The sequence below is a fragment of the Syzygium oleosum genome, unplaced genomic scaffold, assembly GCF_021117445.2.
Source record: "Syzygium oleosum isolate NSW1041296 unplaced genomic scaffold, Sole_v2.1 Sole_v2.02, whole genome shotgun sequence".
NCBI lineage: Eukaryota > Viridiplantae > Streptophyta > Magnoliopsida > Myrtales > Myrtaceae > Syzygium > Syzygium oleosum.
The window spans coordinates 23,622,938-23,642,986 of NW_026607486.1; the positions used below are offsets into that span (position 1 = coordinate 23,622,938).

Consider the following 20,049-nt stretch of genomic DNA (forward strand, 5'->3'; position numbering starts at 1 on the left):
CTTGCAGCTCACCATTGATCTACATCCTGGGGGGATCACCATTTGTGAGGTTGTAGAAATATGCATGCAAGATTTCTCCTTGGCAAACGATCGTGTGATTTTGAATTCATGGCATAGGAATTAGGAGGTTTGGTGACTGGGAGACTGAGTGGGTAGTTCACGAGGTTCGGTAATTCGTGCAACCATGACGTTATCAGATCATAACTAGACTTCAAATTCCTTCATAGAATGGAGATATGGTGTCCTGGGACAGGCGTTGGCCACGACTGACGACTGACGAGGTCTTCTTCTTTGTTGGACAGTAAAAATTACTTGTGTTAGGAGATTGATTTTACTTACGATTGATATATTTGTCAGACTGGAATGTGAGCATTGAAGAATGAGAGGTGATGGTTTACTATTTATGAATTCCAGGATAATATAAAATGGTTGGGTTGGGTTGTTTTGTGGGACGTTGAATGCGGAATTTTAGGTAAATCTGAGTTGGTTCATTGAAGATGCTAAACCAAATTCCCGTGGCTTTCGCTATCGTGGAAGCGAGGAAAGATGCATCAGGGATTCACGTGAGGACTCTGAAATTTTGAATAATGTTCCGGATCACGACAACGCAATCCCATGTTCTCTCCCCCTGTTCTTCATTGTATGTGTCGGAAGGTAGGCCCCTCCCCTTCTACTCCCCCTGAGATCCCGCCACGTGCCTCGCTCTCTTCCCTTGATCTCATCCTCGAGTGCTGTTCCCGAAATTCAATTATAGTAATCCCACACGATACACCCCACATTATCTAATCGAATAACGATAAAGATAAGCTCGGAAGTTCGACCATTTGTGTACATACATACATATTCGATCGACCATCCCGCATTGTCTGCCTTATATGGTGGCTGACTAGCAATACCTATCAGCCAAAAACCTATCGGACGATAGAGTTCAATGCCTCGACACTCACTCGATAGACTCTCGTTGTGAAACTGCAATCGATATTTTTCGCGTTTTAATAGACGCGTCCCATTTCCAAGAACATGACAATTTGTAGCTTGACTTGACAGTATGTTTCTCTAATATTATTTCATTACAGAGAGGATTGCTTTTAGAGAAATTGCCGTCGAATGATTATGTCAGAGAAGGTGCGTTTTAACGTGAGATGATGGACCAAATGTTGGAGGCGCATAATCACATTACGTATAGGACATAAAGGGACCGATGCACTCCCCTCACATGGGACTTTGTGTGTTGTCGATATAACTTTGTTGTCTTCATCTGTCTCTCCCATTTTTATCATCACATGGGCCTTGGGGCATGACAATCGGCAGCCAAAAAGCAAAACTAGCATCCAAGTGGGGTTCCCTCTCTATCATTATTCCTTTTTTGGGGTTAAATGCACACTTCTTTACGTACCTTGGAAAAGTATCATGGCACTTTACCTATAGTTTCTAACTTTCCCCATGTCATTGATGTTAAAGTTGCAAGCCGGTCGACTCGTTTCATCTCTCTTTTGATTCAGCATCTATCCGTCTCTCTCTCTCTCTCTTGAAGAGAAGGTGGAGCGGATGATCCTGGTCCGACTATGTTCGTGTGGGCCCACTTACAATAAACGGATTAGGAATGCCGTACACGTAAAATAAACCGGGGGAAGACTGACTCCGATACCATGTTAAAAAATCTAATCCAAAAATTTAAATTGATAGGTAAAAAGTGATCACATGCGTATAAAGAGCATATAAAATCCGTAGATAAGTCGATCCTTTAACGTCCAATTTGAAGGGCAGACAAGCCATGTGCAAACGGTCATTCGCTAAAATGTGAAGCTCAGCATAGAGCAAATAGGGAGATTATGAATTGATATGTAGATAGTGATTCCCTGCGAAGTAGCGCTACACATATAGGGAGCTAAGCTTTGGTGATGGATACAATGGCTTTCGACTATGCCTGCGTTGTTTGTAATACATCATAGGTAAAGAAATTAGCATGCTCGTAGTTTGATGCCTAGGATCTCTAGATTAACGGTTTCACCAACTATACCTACAACATCTTTTCGAGGTTTCAAGTTCGATTGTGCTCGTTTTTCTACTTCGCCTAGTATCGAGGCTTCATCAAACGTTCAGATCCTCCTCTCCTAAAGGCGAATCTACTTAAAACATGAAAACGAGAAGGGCGAAGGAAGATGCCGGAATCTGGAAAGAAAAACATTATCGGACGACGTGGGAAGAAACAGAGCACATGATCTTATCTTACGATGTCCGAATCTTTCAGTCAAGTTCGGAGTGACCCTTCTTCACGTGCCCTGCCCATTTTTCCCCCGGTCCAACACAGATTCTTTTCTCACATTACAACCTTTAGCATTTCCATTAAACAATAATATTACACACGTTAAGCTCGTCGACCTGCTCTTGACGGGTCCTGAAACGACGACGACGACGACCACCACACCCATGTAAAAAAAAAAAAACCAAGAATGAATTAGGATTAACAAGTCCTCAAGGGATTCCCGCACAAACAGTCGTTGTTGGCGAACGACGACGCTTCCAGGTGCTCGAACGGCTCGCCAATGGGGATGGCCCCGCACAGGTGGTTGTGACTCAAATCCAAGTGACCGATGTACTTGGCCGACGACAGCGATCCCGGGATCTTGCCCTTCAAGTTGTTGTGCGACAAATCCAGCACCATGAAATACGAGCTCGCCCCGAACACGTCCGGGATCTCCCCCTCGATCCAGTTCCGGCTCAGGTTCAGTATTCCCATGCCCGTGTCGCTCAACAGGCTCGCCGGCAGCTTGCCCGACAGCCAGTTGCTGTCCAGGTTCAGCGTCGACAGCACCCGCATTTTGCCCAGCTCCTCCGGGACCCAACCGCTGATATGGTTCATCGACAGGTCCAGGTCCGCCAGCCTGTAAATGGTGGCTATCGAGCTCGGGATCGTCCCCGTCAGCTGGTTCCGGCCCAGCAGCGCCCGGCTCAGCATCGTCAGCTTCCCGAAGTCCGCAGGGATCCCCCCCGATATCCTGTTGTTCCTGAGGTCCAGGTGCATGAGGCTCGACATCTGCACGATCGACGCCGGGATCTCCCCGGAGATCTCGTTGTCCGCCAGGTTGAGGACCGTGACGCGCCGGAGGTCACCGATCGCCGCGGGAATGCGGCCGGAGATCTTGTTGCCGACGAGGTCGAGGACGCGGAGGGAGGAGAGGGAGGTGATGCAGGGGGGGATCTCGCCGGAGATGCCCTTCCAGTCGGCGAGGATGAGGTTGGTGAGTCGGTCGAGGCGGCAGACGGAGGGGTTGATGGTCCCGGTCATGTAGCCGGAGCGGCCGGCCTTCTCGAAGATGGGGTCCTCGGACTCACCGCGGAGGTTGATGTCGGCGACGCGGGCGTTGGTGGGGTCGCAGCTGACGCCGTACCAGTTGCGGCAGCAGTCGGTGCCGGTCCACGTCTTGAAGATGCCCAGGTAGGGCTCGTTCAGCGACGCCTTGAACGCCAACAGAGCATCCCTGTCCGACGCCGGACAACCGGTCACGGCCCAAGCAAACGCCAGCAGCAATGCAGCACCGAACGGCAGCCTCATCTCCGCTATGTGTGTGAAGCAATGCGGTCGTGAGCGGGAGTGCAGGGAGTGATGAGAGCGAGGGAGAGCTAATATGCAGAGTGAGAAAGATGGGGGGGAGGTTGGTGGTGGCATTTTCTCGTCTGAGCTCTGAATTTAATGAGGTTCTTTGGACCGAAAAGCCCCTGGCATAGTGTCGTAAATTGCGAGCAGGCCGGGGTCGGCTACAATCGCACATGCAGGATGCAAAAGATCGTGTCGCCTCTTCTTTTGCTTTTTCTAATTAAATCGTTGTTGATGGGGATAATGGTCTTGCATGTGTATTAACCTGAAAAACCTTAGTCCGCATTTCCTTATTAATATCAGATTCTTGCTTTTCCACATCAGTAATTCCTTTTTCTCGTTTCTTCAATTCCATTTAATTACGAAGAATAATTATCATCGATAAATGTATCACAAGGAGATTCTTTAGAATTATAATTATATTTGAAACACTTCGCATCTTCCATACTTCTACTTTGCGTGCAAAACAATAGTTAACAACATAAGCGGATTTCCCATGAATTGAAGATATTGACCATACTTTATCCTAACAAAAATTAGCAGCACATAACACAACATGTGGTGGCAATGGGGCCAGTGGGATTTGGAGGTGAAGGCCCAGAAATCCCAATGATAATGAGAGTCGCATTATTTTTCCCGGATCCAATGATTAAAGCCACGTTCATTTTGATCATACCCTTTTTCACCTTTTTCACCGAATGACAAAAATTGACGCTGCCGATTTTCAAGGGAGACGGAGAGAAAGCAAGATAGAAAGTCTGCTTTGGGAACATGGCTGCTCCCCCAATCATCTATCCTAATTTACCGTTTGCATCAGCCAAAAGCAACGGGAAGACCCCAGATTATCTTCTGCTTTACCGTCTCGAATTGCATGGATTACTATATCGGATCTCAATTTTTCTACTCGTACAAGCAAGAGCTTTTTAGCAGATGACAGTCATGTAGCTTGATCTACGAACAAAGCGAAGCAACAAATTTACACCGTTACCCCGATTCTGAATCTCGCATATGTAGCAACTCGATCCCCGTACCTTTCCTGAGAAGAAAGAGAAAATGCGATCAGAATAAAGATTGGTTCAATCATTTCAGATATTGATCGAGACAAATTAAAAGGGCAAAACTAATGATGACCATTATCAAACCGGAACTTCAGGAGCTAGATAGACGGAAAATTTCCAACAGGCAACCCCATTGCAAGACGATCGCGTTAATAGCAGCCTCTTCAATTCATCCTCTTCACGGTGATGGATAGGATAGCCGCAAATTTTGCGGGCAGAAAACCGATGGATGGGCCAGTGTTGGGAATAGACTAAAGCTCCAACATTAAATTCGAATCACCAGAGCCTTCCCTACTTCGCCTGACGTCCGTATTCAATGCATGTCGCCCTCTCCAGAGCTCAAGATGGAAAATTCATGAGAGCTATGGCCTGAAGCTTCATAAAGCCATCATGGAAAATGCTCTCCTATGTCGTCATAAAGCTATGACCTTGACCGAAGTTTTATAGGGACGTTCGAGTTTCAACGAGGTCGCACGAGATTCATTGGGGGTGGAGAAGTGGGTGCCGATGGCAAATCTTACGTCCATCTTCGCTAAATGGCCTGCAGGTTTTGCGGAAGCTACATCCAAGATACCAGATTGGGTCTTCAAGTGGAGGCCCCATTTTTAATTGTGAGTAGGACTTCCAGACCAGCCCAAAAGATGACCCAGAGGAAACCCGGTGTCATCATTACACAGAGGTGTACAAAACTTTGGCAATGTGGGAGATCCGCAAGAAATATAAAACCCCACAACCAAGGCTGATGCTTTCGGTGCGGGATCCGACATCTCATATACATTTTACAATTAGCATCATAATGAACATCTCCGTGATTTCGAAGGTATCGCCGCACACTCTAGAACAAAGATAAAGTTTCTTCTAGTCGATCGGGCGCGCTACTTATACCGATTCTCAGGAATTATGTATCGTGTTCTGCTAAGTAAAATGTTGTTGTTCGTTCTCCAACTCCAGGAGCCTGTGTTGCCTTCATAATCTGGCGAAAGTTAATTAAGAAGGAAGCAGCGATCGAGGGGCTTAGGGTGTGTAAGATAATGACAGCGTCCTAATGATTTGGTTTCTGCACCAATGCATGAAACAATTAAGATGTTCCCTCTCCCATCGTATATTACTATCATGCTTCCCCCATTCATTTATTAGAATTCTCGCCAATCAACTGACAGAACGAAAGAATATGCAACTCCCCCACCAAGCACCGCCATTATTTTGTAGGAAGTACCAACATGAATATTCCCCCATTTTAATCTACTCGATTTTTTTAATTGAGGTTCGCCGATGTGGCTATAAAGGGGGAAACACACCCATTAAGTAATGTTTTTCCTTGTGTTTGATATCAAATAATGCCCAGCTCTTTGACTATCGACTCGGGCTGAGAAAGAACGAGTGAAACACAATACAGATGAAAATTTGCCGAGTTTTGAAGGCTGTCTTGTAGTCGACAAAGTAAGTGGCTTTAGTCTATGAAATATATAACAGGGAATAACCAAGTCTTCGAGCATGGGCGTCCGTAGTCGACAAAGTAAGTGGCTTGCAAAATGCTGGTGCTGCCTAACCACACGAGCGATGAACTTTATATTTCACGACATGATGGACAAATACGCTGAGGTTTAGATTGATAATGTTGACTTCAAATCTGATGAGGCAAGTCGTCTTAATTATCTTGAGCTTGCTTTTAGTAGGATGAGAAATTAAATATTCTTTATTATGAAATTTCTAAAATGTGCTTTTGGAGCAAGAGCTGATAATTTCTTAGGATTCCTTATTAATAAAAGAGATATCGAAGTAGATAAGAATAAAAATAAGGTAATTCTAGAATTACCGGCACCGAAGACGAATAAAAAATTACAAATAATAATCGGTAAGATAATTTTGTACGTCTATTTGTTGCTAACTTGTTTGGTAAAAGAGAAGTTTTCTCTCCTATGCTCAAGTTGAAAAATCACGAGCAATTTGTAAGGGGGGAGAAACGACAAATTGTCTTTGATCGAATCAAAAAAATATTTGACTAACCCAGTTGTATTCATGCCACCTAAAGCAGGTAAACTATTGAAATTATACTGGTCGGTAATCGATGAGGCAAATGACAAAAAGGCAAGAGCAAGCGGTGTACTACATTAGTCGAATGTTGGATGATGCTAAGAGGTGGTACACCGTGGTGGAAAAATTATGCTTGTCTTTTATATTTTGCATGTATTGAGGTATGGTATTTCTTGTTGCCGACTACAACTTTTGTATTATTGTAAAATAGATGTCATAAAACATATGATTTCAAGGCCAATCATTGGAGGCCGAATCAGTAAATGGGCTTTTGCTTTGTCTGAGTTTTATCGAGTCCATTTCCTCTTGAGGACAGTAAAGGGGACAGGCCATTGTCGATTTCCTAATCGAGTATCTACGCGTGCACACGAAAGAGCATGAGGATGGAAACTTCACATAGGCAGTGCCATGGACTCCGTATTTAATGGATCATGTGCCAATTATTCATCCAATGTCATAATATTATTAATTTATCCTAAAGGATATAGAACAAGATTCATATTCAAACTGGATTTCAACGGTACATAACTTTTGGACCGTGACCCGAGACGGATCAAAAGAGCCTACGTCTAACACGTGTCGAAAGCAAAAATAAGTTTTAACGAGATATGGAACTTAGCATCGGGGGAGATCCGAAAGATATGTAAAGGTCCACGTTCAAGGTTCATACTTTCGGTTATTAGGATCCGATATCTCATAATGTATTTTGCAATTAGGATCATACCCAACATCTATGTGATTACGAATGTGTCGGATCACGCCCTAAAATAAGGACGCAGCTTCTTTCTTCTAGCCTAGCGCGCAACTAACATATCGATTCGCATTAGTGGTGTGTTACGTTTTTGTTAAGCAAATGTTGTTTCGTTCTCCAGCTCCCAGAGGCTGAGAGGCACGTGTAGCCTTCATAATTTGGGGGGGAATCAAGGAGAAAGCAGCCAGCATTAATTAGGGCGGATTAGATAATGACAATTGACAGGGTCCTCATGATTTGGTTTCTGCGCCACTGCACGAAGCAATTAGAAAAGGAAGATGTTCCCCTTGTCATCGCATCTTATTATCATGCGTTCCCCTATTTATTTTAATCAAGATTTCTCGGGAATCAACTGACAAAAACCAAAAGAATATGTCATTACCCCCCACCAAACGCCACCATGAATATTCTCCCGTTTTTAAACCTTACCGAATTATTATTATTAATTATTTATTTATTATAGAGGTTAGCTAATGTGCTTGAATGGGGCGGGGGACATGACATGCAGCACCCAATCAAGTCCTCTGTGTTTTTAACCCTTTGTTAAATATGCGTAGGTGTTATCCTTAAAGGAGGGAGACAAAAGCTTCCCCAATTCGACTCTCCATCGCTAATAATTGGATTCTAGTGAGATTTGAAAGGGGGAAAGTTCCCAAAGGCAGTTCATTCCCTCACCAAAGGATTGGGGGGAGCATATGTAAGATTTACTAGCGATGAGAGAGTAATCAATGGGCCAATTAATTCGAACGATCACTTACAGACCGTGCCACGAATTAGCGGATATGTCGGATTTGGTGGCATCTCTTCTCGCATTTTACTTGTTCCGGTGGCAAAAATCCCAAATGGAAAACGCCGACGATCCATCCGTCTCCAGCGTCCCAAAACTCGCCCGCTCCAATCCGGCTTTCACGCTCCCTGAAAGCTTACGCACGTCCAAATCCAGCGACCAAAAAAAAAAAAGAAGAAAAAAAAAGAGGGGGGGGGGAAAAGATCGAAGCAGGGCATTTTCTCCCCCCCCTGCTGTGCAAATGCGACGAAGCATCTTCCACCCCCGCACCCGTCATCTCATGCCCGACTCAGCTCCACGTAAGCGGGCGCCACCTGTCGGCTCGCGATTGGCCGAACGTCCCTCGGGAGGGCTTTTCAGCTCCCTCAAGGGTCGCGCCAACGCCCCCCGTTTTTTTTTTTTTTTTTGTATTAGCTCCGCTTTCATTATCTGACAACCTGTACAGCCACGCCACACGCGCCCCCGCGGGTGCGTCGTTCGTGTAGTGTAGTCCCCCCCCCCCCCCCCCCTTTGGGACCAATCCCAGCCGTTGGATCCGCAATTTTGGCCGTCGAGATCATCACGTCCCCATCGTCCCCCCTTTCATTATTCTAAAGCCGCTCAACCAATTACCCTACGCCATCACCAACCTACTTTTCGTCACGGCTTTTTCGCTCAACTTTGGTGCGCGTCTACGTGGCGCCCCCTCACTGGGCCTTTTCCGCCCCCGCGGCTCGATATTTTCGTCACCTCATTCTCTCGCGAGAAACGCCGAGCAGCGGGGGCGGCGTGCCCGAGCTCCGCTTCCCCGGACCCCACCGACTTTTCCCATTCCCCCCGAGAATTGCTACTTACCGCGGTCATCCGATACGACGACAAGACACGATACAAACAAACGCGATATTATCACGTTAATCTCGTCGTCGGGGCGCCATTCGCAATTCGCCTTTTTATTTTCGTTTTTTATCGCAAATGCGCGACAGACGTAACCACGAGTGGCGATTGCAATTTGAAGGGAGAAAAGCAAGGATCCACCAGCCTCGACGAGCATCGCAAACCACAATAATCTATTTAATTTTCGTTTCCCCAGGAGGATGATTTGAAATATAAAGAAGAAGAAGAAGAAGAAGAAGAAAAGCTAAAAATCACAAGGGAAAAAAAAAATTAAAATGGAAAAGAAAAAGGGACAATCAGAGATTGGCAAGAACAACGAGAACAAAGCGATTTTGGGTTTGATCTTCGATATCTTCAGATCTGGTATAGGATTCCTTCACGTCCCCCCCTTCCTTCCTTCCTTCTCCACCTTCCGTCCGAACGCGCTATCCGTCAACCGTTTTGTTCGAGAAAGCAAAAGCGAGATCCGGGTCTCGATCTCCTCAGAATTTCGGGGTTTTCTTTCCTTCGGCTCCTCCGTCCTTTCCTTTTTTTTGGATTCCCTCCTCCGGATCGATCATCAGACTCTGACGATCTTCGCGGCCTTGACCACCGGGTTTTCCCTCGCGATCGCCTCCCGTCCGGCCGCCTTGTAGTCGTAGCTGCAGTCGTGCCGATCGGAGTACCGGTGCTCCGCGCAGAAGAGCTCGCCGCACCGGCACCGGAACCCGGTGAGGCCCACCTTCCGCCGGCACCCGGAGCAGCGGTTCACCTCCCTCCTGGCGTTTGACTCGGTCAAGGGAGGCGAGGCGGACGTCTCCCTCCTGCTCGTCCCCGTCGCGAGACCAGATCGGTCGGGCGACCTGGAGGAGCCCGATCTGTGGATCTTCTCGGCGGAGAACTTGAGGACCGAGGTGCCGCCGGTGAGGACGGCGGCGGCGGAGGAGGAGGCGGTGGGGGCGGAGGAGGAGGAGGAGGAGGTGGCGTTGAAACATTTCTGGCACATGTTGTTGGTGGCGGGATTACCGGCGAGGCCGCAGTTGTTGATGCAGAGGGTCAGGGCCTCGGGCACCTTGAACTCCGTCTCCTCCTTCTCCGTCCTCTGGGCCATTTCCGACGAGGTCGATATCTAGACAGAGAGAGAGGGAGGGAGGGAGGGAGGGAGGGAGGGAGGAGATGATATCGATGGGGGAGATCGAGAGATCTCGAGGGAGAGAAGAGGCAGAAGGGGCCAAGGCGACTGGGGGCGGTGGGAGGGGGGAAGAGAGGATGCCGGGGATATTAAGGGGGGAGGAGGAGGAGGAGGAAGAGGAGGAAGCGGTCGGTAATGGGGCGATGGAATATGGGCCTCCTTCATACGGACGCGTTTCAAACATTGTTTTGCTCCAACCGCGACATAATGACCGAAATGACCCCGCGGCCACCCTCCTTTTTACCCTCGTTCTAGTAGATTGGTTCTTTGTCCTCTTCGCCACTGACGTCCCGCATTTTTATTACATTCGTACAATAATTATACAAATACCCCCTCTCCTCTCTCTCTCTCTCTCTCTCTCTCTCTCTCTCTCTCTCCTTTTTCTTTTTTTTCTTTTTTTTTTATAACTTGGAAAAAGATGTGTCCGAATTCTGAAAGTGGACCCCCCCCCCCCCCCCCCACACCGCACCCCCGGCGTTGTAAATTGCCAAATTGGATTTGTTTTCCCCCTTTTTCTCCTTTAATAAATTTCTATATTTTTCTCTCTCTCTCTCTCTCTCTCTCTCTCTCTCTCTCTCTCTCTCGTTTTTTTTTCCTCTGCGAAAGAGATTGCTTTGGGACGACCGACAGGGACGTGGCGGTTGTTCGACGGAGCATATATGGCGGTAAGGATGGGAACGGGGGGAGGGGGTGGGGCGGGGGGTGGTCATGAGTCGGTCTCGATTAAATGAATGCCCCCCGCCCGCCCCCCTCCCTCCCTCCCTCCCTCCATAGCTGTCCGTCTAATCTCCTTTTGGAAAAAATCATCCTCCACTTTATTATTCATTCAACAATCTTTTCTTATATGCAATAATAAACGCGAATTGAATTTTACTGATGATGTCTCCCGCATACTTTGCTCAGCAATCGTACCTAAAGGATCACGCCCCTCGATTTTAGAGGACTCGTAACCATTCTCGTGATGTTCTCGAGATACGGAAACATTTATCATTTTTATGCGCTAGATGCGAGTTAAGTGCCCGCCGACATGAATGAGAAGCGCAAAAAACCGGAAACTTGATTGATGATGATCGCGTCTCGTTTTTCGCCGACATGCAATGTCAAGAATAATATGGAAGCGAGGAAGCCGAAATGAATCTTTCGGCGAACCATATCGTGGCTGGAAAAATAGAGCGGAGGAGACGAGACGAGACGATTGGATTGGTCGTCACGAAAATAACGGGCGAGATTTCCCAATTCCGGATCTAAATCAACGTCCCGGTTACCGCTGCGTTTATGAATTTCCGGGCACATATTTCAGAAAGGGCAAGCCTACGATCATCCTACGCAAGAATTTAGTATGCACATACATCGGCAACTGTGGTATTGTATTTTCGGGTCAATTGAAGGGATATTATGTATGTATTTATGTAACCCATGCCGCGAGGGGAATATAATACATGCAATAATTGGGTTAGGAGGCGAGGAAGGTCGGAATAATGAAACCCAAAATTGGATGGGGAGGGCTTGCCGGGCAAGCAAAGCAAAGCAAAGCAAGGCAAAACCACTCCTCTCCTCTTTGTTTTTTTTTTGTTTGGTCAAGTGGGGGTTTTGATCTCGTCAAAAAGCACGCAACGCTGCCCACTTGCATTATTTGTTTATTCATAAAATGAAAAGAGGGGCTCCAAATTGGAGAGGGAGGCGAAATTACAGAAATGGGCTCCCTCGAGAAAGTACGGAGGGTCAAATTTGGGAACTTGACCATGAGGAGGGAGGGGGGGGCGGCCCTCCATCTGAAACTGTCTCTCTCTCTCTCGCTCGCCACGCGCTACACGTGTGCGTCCACCGCGTCCTGCTGACTTTTTTTGACCCACCTCCCTCCACGTCACTCTCACCTCCTCATTTTTCTTTTTTCCCCTTTTTTTTTTTTTTTAATCCGTTGGAAAGAGAGAAGAAGCCGCGATTGAAATTCACCCCTCCATTTCGTGGGATGTTGCTCTGCCTCTTCCATCACCGTCCTTTGGCTCAAGTTCCTTCCTGACAATTGTTTTGTTGACATTTCAGCATTCATCCTTTTATCTCTACCGGAATCTTCAACGGGTTGTCCTTATTATTATTACAGATCCACTTAGATAGAAATGGCACCCGGATTATCTACATCCGCAACGCATTATAGTAATTATATCCCGCCACCTCGTCACATGTCAATAAGACCGCGAATTTTATCTGCGAATATCCAATTACATTTGAATATCGATTATGTCGGCGAGTTGTGAAATTCATCGATATGATCCATTGATTAATAGTTATATTTAGGATAATAGTTACGAACGTGCAATTGATTTGCCACCACATGCTAGCTATTGACTTTCGAAATGCACCCTTATTATGGATACGAAGATACTGTAGATACTTGGGAAATCTTGATGTGTTTTTATCATTGTGCACGCGCCGTTGCTCTTGACAAAAAAAAACCATCGTGTCCCCCTCGCAGAAAATGAAGAAGGTTGACATCCCAAGTTCCTTCTTCTTTCTATGTGAAGGTCGTTTTATACATCATCGATGGATCGATCATATTTACTTTGACTTTTGGGCTGTAGCATGAGAAGAAGTCAAGAAGTGTAGAAGGCACCCCCCCCAACGAGGAGGCATTTTGCTTTCTTTTTATTGCATTCTATCCAAACGCATAAGGAAACACACGGACACGAGAAGAGACAGACGAGACATCTCAGATGCGACAACCGGAAAGCTCTTATTCAACAAATCAAGCTGGCCTCTCTTCCTCCATTTTGTGTCGATACGATGGTGCCTAGTGCAAGTAGTAGGCGATGAAGGACACGAGGGAGGCGCCCACCAAGGATCCGACGGCTGGCAAGCTAGCGACCGCCCCGCTCGGGGAGGGTGCGGGGGCCTCGTGGCCCTCGTGGGCCATCACCGCGCTCATGGAGGCAGCGGCAAAGAGGACTGCGCAGGCAATCTTCTTCATTTCCATTGCGGCGCGACCGGCGAAGAACCTCACGAGCTGTTCTTTTCGAGTCGGAAGGAGAGATTGATCGCCGAATCACGCTTGGAATGCAGCCTGAGGGAAATATGGGGAGGGGAAGGGCGGTCTCTTATAGGAGGCGGGGTAGAGAGAGCTCTTTGACGAGAACGTGACAGTTGTTGCTCTCCACAATGTGTGGGTTGATCTATGAATTGGAATGGCGCGGAGAGGTTTGCTCGTCGCGGTTGAACGAATCTCGCGTCTGATTTTGGTTTAGAACAGATGCATTGGTATTGTTGGCAAAGGGCAGGCCGCGAATGCCAGAGTAGAGCTTCTTTCTTTAGAGAGAGTCGTATACTTTAGTGGGACTCCCAAAAAAGTCTCTCTTTTTTCACAAACCCATATTGATACTGGGCTGGGCCTTGAAGAATCCAATGATCATTGAGATATACGGTTTCGAAGTAGGATTGGGCTCTGCGCTTCGACAAACCCAAGCATTGTTTAGGCATGTACAAGCGCCAGAGAGAGAGAGAGAGAGAGAGTGTCAAGAAGACTTGGGAAGACCCAAAAGCCCGACTTTACTTCCAAGCAGAAACAAAAGCACTTTGAAGCTAAGCAAATAAAAACCTAGGATTGAAGAAAGAGCACGCACGTATTGTGTCCGTCGTGTGTTTTTTGTCGGTTCCTTAGCGGTATCCAGCTCGCCCCCCTCGGCATGTTCTCTTCAAAGCTGAGCATATGATGATGCTGCTCATGGGCCCCCGCTCACTTCTCTCCCGCTATAAGGAGTACCCACAGCGCTCGTAGACTCTCCACACAATTCACAGCAAACGCGCGCGCATATTCCTTTCCCTGTTAATTCTAGCCATGGCGCCAGCAGCAACTGCATTCAATTCGGTTCTCTTGGCCACTTATGTCGTTGCGGTTGCTCTTCTTTCCATGCCCGCCGCAACCCGCGTTTCAGCTCAAGGTTTGGAAATGGTGCCGTCGCCTGCCATCTCACTGGACACTGGATCAGCTCTCTCTTTGGGTGTGTCCGGAGCTGCCATCCTATGCTCTTTCTTGTTGGCCGCGCTCCATCTCTTCTTTGGCAACTGAATTCCACCGCGCCTTTGCATCGGATCCGGTGCATCGTATCATCTTTGTTGGATGCTTTCAGCCCGATCAAGGATGTGATTTACGTACATATTTATTATCTTCATTTGTCATTTTTTCTTCTTTTGCATTCCTGTGTGGCAGAGATCGACACATTACACACAGGGAACTACAGAGATCCATTCGTGTTTATACATGTACTCTCCCCATATAGCTTCACAATAATGAACAGAGGAGCATACACCTATTGCTGATAGGAACATTCTTTTTCCTGCGTTCTTTGATTTTCCTTTCGCGATAATTTGTAGAATACATAGATGTCCACATATCCGTCCATCCACATAACACACGCGCACGCATGCACACAAGATTGGACCTTCCTCAGTATAATCATCCTGTGCATAGTCTAACAATCAAAAACAATCTTTGTTTACTTCTCCAGTCCAAACGATAAAACCCGTTTACGCGAATCCAAGTACAGGTGGAACAGGTCTATCATAACCATCTATCATATGAGCCGCACATAATCAATAATTTCTTGTGAGGGAGCAATAATGGCAGTGGGTCGTTTATGATGGGTATGTGACCATTACTATTTTGTGTGAATAGGAGTAAGCCGAACCGTTCATGCATTGTCCACAAGGGCCACAACCTATTGAACCAGTTCATCACATACGTACCATTTCATTAGCACCTTCTACTATTTTTCAAGTGGAAGAAGCCAATGGCTGTTCAAACTTCTACAAAAGTGATTAGTGTAAGAGTGGTTAAGTCGTCATGTTTAGGAAAGGGAAATATCAAACAGGGACTCATACCATTAGACTCCACAGCTATTTCCAATCACAAGTTCGAATTCGGTACTCGTTATCATGACATTAGACAAGACCTCCATTATAACAAGATTTTGGAAAGGTAAAAGTTATTGGAGCCTGCCAAATGCGTTTGCTTTTGCTTTTCTTAAGCAAAAACTTTTTTTTACTCTCATTTTTTCTGCCGAATTTCAAATTATTACTTCAGCTTAAAAAAATTGCCAAAAAAGTTATAAAAGAATTCCAGTCGATATTCCTATAATTTATTTTAAAAAAGTCAAGGTGTTCCGCATTTGAATTAAAGTCAAAGCCACACTTTTGGGTTAAAGAGCCAAATTAGAAAGCCCTTTTCAAATATTGCTACCTTTAAGCATTTGTTGTGTGAGAAGCAAAAGCGTAATTTAGAAATATATCCCCGCCCAATTGCAATGCTTCGGATTCTCGGAAGGTTCCAATGAGTTGGCAAGCTGCCATTGGTCGCAGATAATTGCCCACCACATCCCAAAATGACGTCATAATTGGCGAAGAGTTTTGGATAAGAGAAAAATCATCGCCTACCATTGCAGAAACACCCCACATCCACCAATCCTCCTCCTCCACCACCATGGCAACTTCACTCTCACCACCCACCATCCTCTCCTCCACCACCGCCGCCACCAAATCGGCCCAAGCCCCCCTCACCGTCGCCACCAAAACCCACATCTCAGCCCACCCCAACAAACACCCCTTCCCGGGCTCGGCCGCCGGTCTTGCAGCCACTGCCCTTGCCGCGGCCACCATACTCACCACCACGCCACCTTCGCTAGCCGACTCACCGCCAGCGACCTACCACCTCTACTACGGCACAGCAGCCAGCGCCGCCAACTACGGGGGCTACGGCGGCAATGCCAGCAAGATGGACACGGCCGAGTACGTCTACGACGTGCCCGACGGTTGGAAAGAGCGGCTGGTCACCAAAGTGGAGAAGGGCACCAACGGGACGGACAGCGAGTTTTACAACCCCAAGAAGAGGACGGAGAAGGAGTACCTGACTTTCCTTGCCGGTTTTGGGCAGTTGGCTCCGAAAGACATCGTGCTGAACAATTTGGCTCTGTCCGACGTGGATTTGCAGGACCTGATCGCCCGTGCCGACAACATATCATCGGAGGAGAAGAAGGATGAGAAGGGGCAGCTGTATTACGTGTACGAGATCGATGGGACCGGTGCTCACAGCTTAATCTCTGTAACCTGTGCCAAGAACAAGCTCTATGCCCACTTTGTGAATGCGCCCGCTCCCGAGTGGAATCGGGACCAGGAGACCTTGAGGCACATTCATGAGTCCTTTAAGACTGTCGGATCCTCTTAGAACTTCTTCCCTGAGAAATTTGTATTCTGGGTGATGAGTTTTGTAAGCTCTTTCGAGTTTGACAATATAATGTGTATCTCTATATATACTTGTATCAAAGTCTTGTAAACCAATCGCAACGCAGGTTCCTTCAAACCAGTTACGTCGGATTTTGCAATGTCTGCTCTTACGCTTTACTTGGCACTCCAGCTTTGGCAAAGCATTTGCTACTTGAACAAGATAAAGTAACGCTAATAACTTTTCTACTGCTGCTGGACGCTCAACAGAAGATTGCTTCTAGGAAAGATATGTTACAGGTACAACAGTTGCTGACAAACGCCAATCTTCAAACTTGTCACCGAGCAGACCAAAGACAAAAGAGAAAATCACGATACAGCCAGCAAACTGCATACTATTCTTATACATTAAATGATCCAGTATGAACTACCACATGTCAGCATACAGACTGATAATTTCTGCAATTCTTTCCCTAGTCACACCATACCTGCGAATACAGATCCATCACTTGGGATGTTTGGAAAGGGGAAATGAAACTCTCTGCGGCATACTCTGTGGCACATCTGTTTTCTGCTCCTGTGATGGATTGGCATCGCTTCTTTCATCTTCTTCTGCTTCTTCCAGTGCCTGAGCAGATTGCCTCCTCGGGATTGCAAGTTGGTAATTTGGGCTGATCAGCGTGTCCTGTTCTGGAGGAAGTGGAATACCGGGACCTGATATTGTCTTTGGTAATGGAATCTTGTTCCTGTTTCTAGCCAATTCCAGTAAGACCTGATAGACAGTAACATCATCATTGGTTTTTGACAGTCTGGTACAATAACATCAAACAAGTAAAACACGAACACCAGACATATAACTGCAAGTTCACACACATATGCCTTCAATAATTAATGAATTAGACTAACTGAGCATTCAACAGCGAACACAAATGTCCGCACTTCGCAAAGACAGATGTGTGCAGCTTAAACATTTTGACTTCATGGTCTCCACAGGTCAAATGCCATGGAGAAAATGGATAGTTAAGACATGCCAAATGCCATCATGCCAAGACAAAGTTCTAGCTGGGAGTCAACTTTAGCTCAGGTTGAATGGACTATACACTATAACCTAATATGGTTTCTGCTTAATGGTCGGAGTTCCATTTACAAATTCACTCGATCAAGAAACTGCCACGGCTGATATGAACAAGACATCATGATTTGAAACAGAGGATCATCCATGGTCATATGGACATATGTTCAATGATAACAAATCTATACAATTAACAATATAAACACTTTACACACCTCTCTTGGAGGAGGCTGGGAAAAGGTGAAATTAACTTTTGACTGGACTGCAAGCTTAACATCATCGCAATCAATTGCAGCCTTGCCAGCATGCTCGGAGTAGACCTGTGCATCTGTTAATACGTCAACTACATACCGGTACCACAGCTCCAAGAATTGGTGTATAACGCGAGGTTCATACTCCTCAACACCCATTGATTTCAGCAGTGACTTCACAACCCTGGCATCTCTTGGCAAGTCGCTGTCTTTCTCCGCCATCGCCTCTAAATGTCTATGATGACTGCATAAAAGGACAGCACACAGATATCAGAAAGATGTAAAAAGCAGATATGATCACTTTGTTTTTAAAAAGGCAGGATAAGAAAAATGAGTTGTGGGAGCTTAATTCCCTCAGGTTAAAATGACATCGTAGTTGGAATTAAGATTACTAAGTAATTATTGAGGGACTTGCTTTGAATTGATACATAAACATGAAGTACAAAATGACTCAGTTTCACAAAAGAAAAAAAGGGGGAAAATGTTATGCATGACGAGCCTAACAGAGAACCACACTAATACTAACATGAGAAATTCTCTGTTAGCAACAGAATTTTGCTGGAGAGGGTCAAGGAAATGTTACAATGAGCTATACTTTTCATAGATCATGATGCCTCCAGTGAATCGTACTAAATTGAAAATGCGAAAGAAACTCATTATAATCACAATGGGAAACGGAAATACTGGTATAGCCCAAAGGTTTCATTGGGGGAAAAGAAATCAAGTCTTCTTGGTCCTGCAACTTGATTCTGCCAAAGCTCCATCAACAACAGTAGCTAACACAGCAATTACCCATCTGGCATTTTTTCATCAGGAGGGGAGCTACAGGAAACACAAAAAAATTGCATTGCACTGTGACATCTTTACGTCCACCCATCTAGAAGTTCTCAGTTTGCATCAGCAACATAACCAGCCGAACACCAAATAGAGTGAATGTCAAATTACAAAAGTATCACTTAAAAAAGGCGACGAGAAATGCCAACTCGCCCAACATATCTCGAAAAAAGCTTTGCACGAGATGAATAAGGGAAATTGCTCTTCTGTTAAATACATCAAAGGGAAGAAACTCCAATCCGAAATTGGCAATCTCAATGCAATGCCCTCCCAGCAGCTTCAAATAAGAACACACAAACGAATGGACATTTGTATGACCCGTTTAACTAAAAATCGAACAACAGGGACTCTTCATCGCTCTCGGACAACACGCCATCCGAACTAGATTAACGATACAAAAAGGAAGTGCATACAGAGAGGAGATAATCACTAACCCCAATGATATAGAGATAGAGAAAGAGAGAGAGAGAGATTGCGACCTGGAGATGGAGAGACAGGGCGTGCGACTGCGAGAGAGTGCGATTGAAGAAGAGTGAATTTGAATTCCAGGTTTAAGAAGCCTCCTGAACTCGCTCGAGTCTGAAATCAGACTTGTTGAAATTCTTGAAACTCTCTCTCTCTCTCTCTCTCTCTCTCTCTCTCTCTCTCTCTCTCTCTCTCTCTATCTCGAGCTTCACCAAATGCAAATCGTGCTCACCCCTGGTAGCTTCACCGACGTAAATCGGAGATGAGCGACGATCCAGAGGGATTCCTGCTCTCTCTCTCTCTTCTCTCTCTCTCTCTCTCTCTCTCTAGGTTTTCAGGCTTCTTCCCCGATTTTGAAGTTTGTTTAAAAGAAGGAACGCTCCATTTTGCTTCTTGCAAAAAAAAAAAATAGTTCGCTCGAAAAATACAAAATAATATAAAAGGTCGAAACTTTTATCCTTTTTTGTTTTAAAGAGACAAGCATGTCAACGAGTCCTGTAAATTATATGCCCGGACAATTAATTTAGGAGATGTCGTTGTGAAATTTATTCTCGTTAAATAAATTCTCCTTTTTTTTTTAATAGTTGATGCTCTTGAGACATTATATGAATGAAGAGAGGCTTCGAAGATGGCGCACCGATGACCAAAGTATAAATAGATAGATCCAGCTGTAAATCAATATATGTTTTCGAAATGTCCATTCTTGTTGAAATTTTTCAATTCCACGAATCAAGCAATTTTTTAATAAAATAATTGCAAACAAAAAAATTATTTTCATTTTTATAAAATTAAAAATGTTTTCGTGAATTAAAAATCCACAGTTTTACTAAAAACAAGGTTGTGTGGAGTCCATAAAGGGTAATACAAGAAGTAAGCGTCCTAAGCTATATCCCAGATATTTCAATAATTTCAAGGTATTATCTTTTTCAGTATTACATGTAGTTAGTA

The 20,049-nt window shown here is 45.6% G+C and overlaps 4 protein-coding genes across 4 annotated transcripts; 1 reads left to right on the forward strand and 3 right to left on the reverse strand.

Annotated features, from left to right (window-relative positions):
- Positions 1-2,173: 2,173 nt before the first annotated feature.
- LOC115691701 (DNA damage-repair/toleration protein DRT100-like) lies at positions 2,174-3,640 on the reverse strand. Its single transcript, XM_030618413.2, has one exon. It carries the CDS (start codon positions 3,554-3,556, stop codon positions 2,465-2,467), a length of 1,092 nt encoding a protein of 363 aa, XP_030474273.2. The 5' UTR covers positions 3,557-3,640; the 3' UTR covers positions 2,174-2,464.
- Positions 3,641-9,253: 5,613 nt separating this feature from the next.
- Positions 9,254-10,261, reverse strand: LOC115691722 (zinc finger A20 and AN1 domain-containing stress-associated protein 5). Its single transcript, XM_030618430.2, has one exon. The coding sequence runs from the start codon at positions 10,189-10,191 to the stop codon at positions 9,661-9,663; it is 531 nt and encodes a 176-aa protein (XP_030474290.1). The 5' UTR covers positions 10,192-10,261; the 3' UTR covers positions 9,254-9,660.
- A 5,417-nt stretch (positions 10,262-15,678) lies between these two features.
- LOC115691696 (thylakoid lumenal 19 kDa protein, chloroplastic) lies at positions 15,679-16,640 on the forward strand. Its single transcript, XM_030618404.2, has one exon. It carries the CDS (start codon positions 15,743-15,745, stop codon positions 16,481-16,483), a length of 741 nt encoding a protein of 246 aa, XP_030474264.1. The 5' UTR covers positions 15,679-15,742; the 3' UTR covers positions 16,484-16,640.
- Positions 16,641-16,838: 198 nt separating this feature from the next.
- Positions 16,839-19,463, reverse strand: LOC115691697 (transcription initiation factor TFIID subunit 9-like). The gene is made up of 3 exons (XM_030618406.2): positions 19,116-19,463; positions 17,767-18,046; positions 16,839-17,251 (listed from the first exon to the last, which is right to left on the reverse strand). The coding sequence occupies exons 2-3, from the start codon at positions 18,022-18,024 to the stop codon at positions 16,985-16,987; spliced, it is 525 nt and encodes a 174-aa protein (XP_030474266.1). The 5' UTR covers positions 18,025-18,046; positions 19,116-19,463; the 3' UTR covers positions 16,839-16,984.
- Positions 19,464-20,049: the final 586 nt, after the last annotated feature.

What these genes read in the sequence shown, in the direction of transcription:
- LOC115691701 (XM_030618413.2), bottom strand. Translation starts at nt 3,556, where the DNA reads ATGAGGCTGCCGTTCGGTGCTGCATTGCTGCTGGCGTTTGCTTGGGCC.
- LOC115691722 (XM_030618430.2), bottom strand. Translation starts at nt 10,191, where the DNA reads ATGGCCCAGAGGACGGAGAAGGAGGAGACGGAGTTCAAGGTGCCCGAG.
- LOC115691696 (XM_030618404.2), top strand. Translation starts at nt 15,743, where the DNA reads ATGGCAACTTCACTCTCACCACCCACCATCCTCTCCTCCACCACCGCC.
- LOC115691697 (XM_030618406.2), bottom strand. Translation starts at nt 18,024, where the DNA reads ATGGCGGAGAAAGACAGCGACTTGCCAAGAGATGCCAGGGTTGTGAAG. An exon ending in CCCAGCCTCCTCCAAGAGAG is followed by an intron (nt 17,252 to 17,766) that starts GTGTGTAAAGTG and finishes ACTGTCTATCAG; the next exon opens with GTCTTACTGGAATTGGCTAG.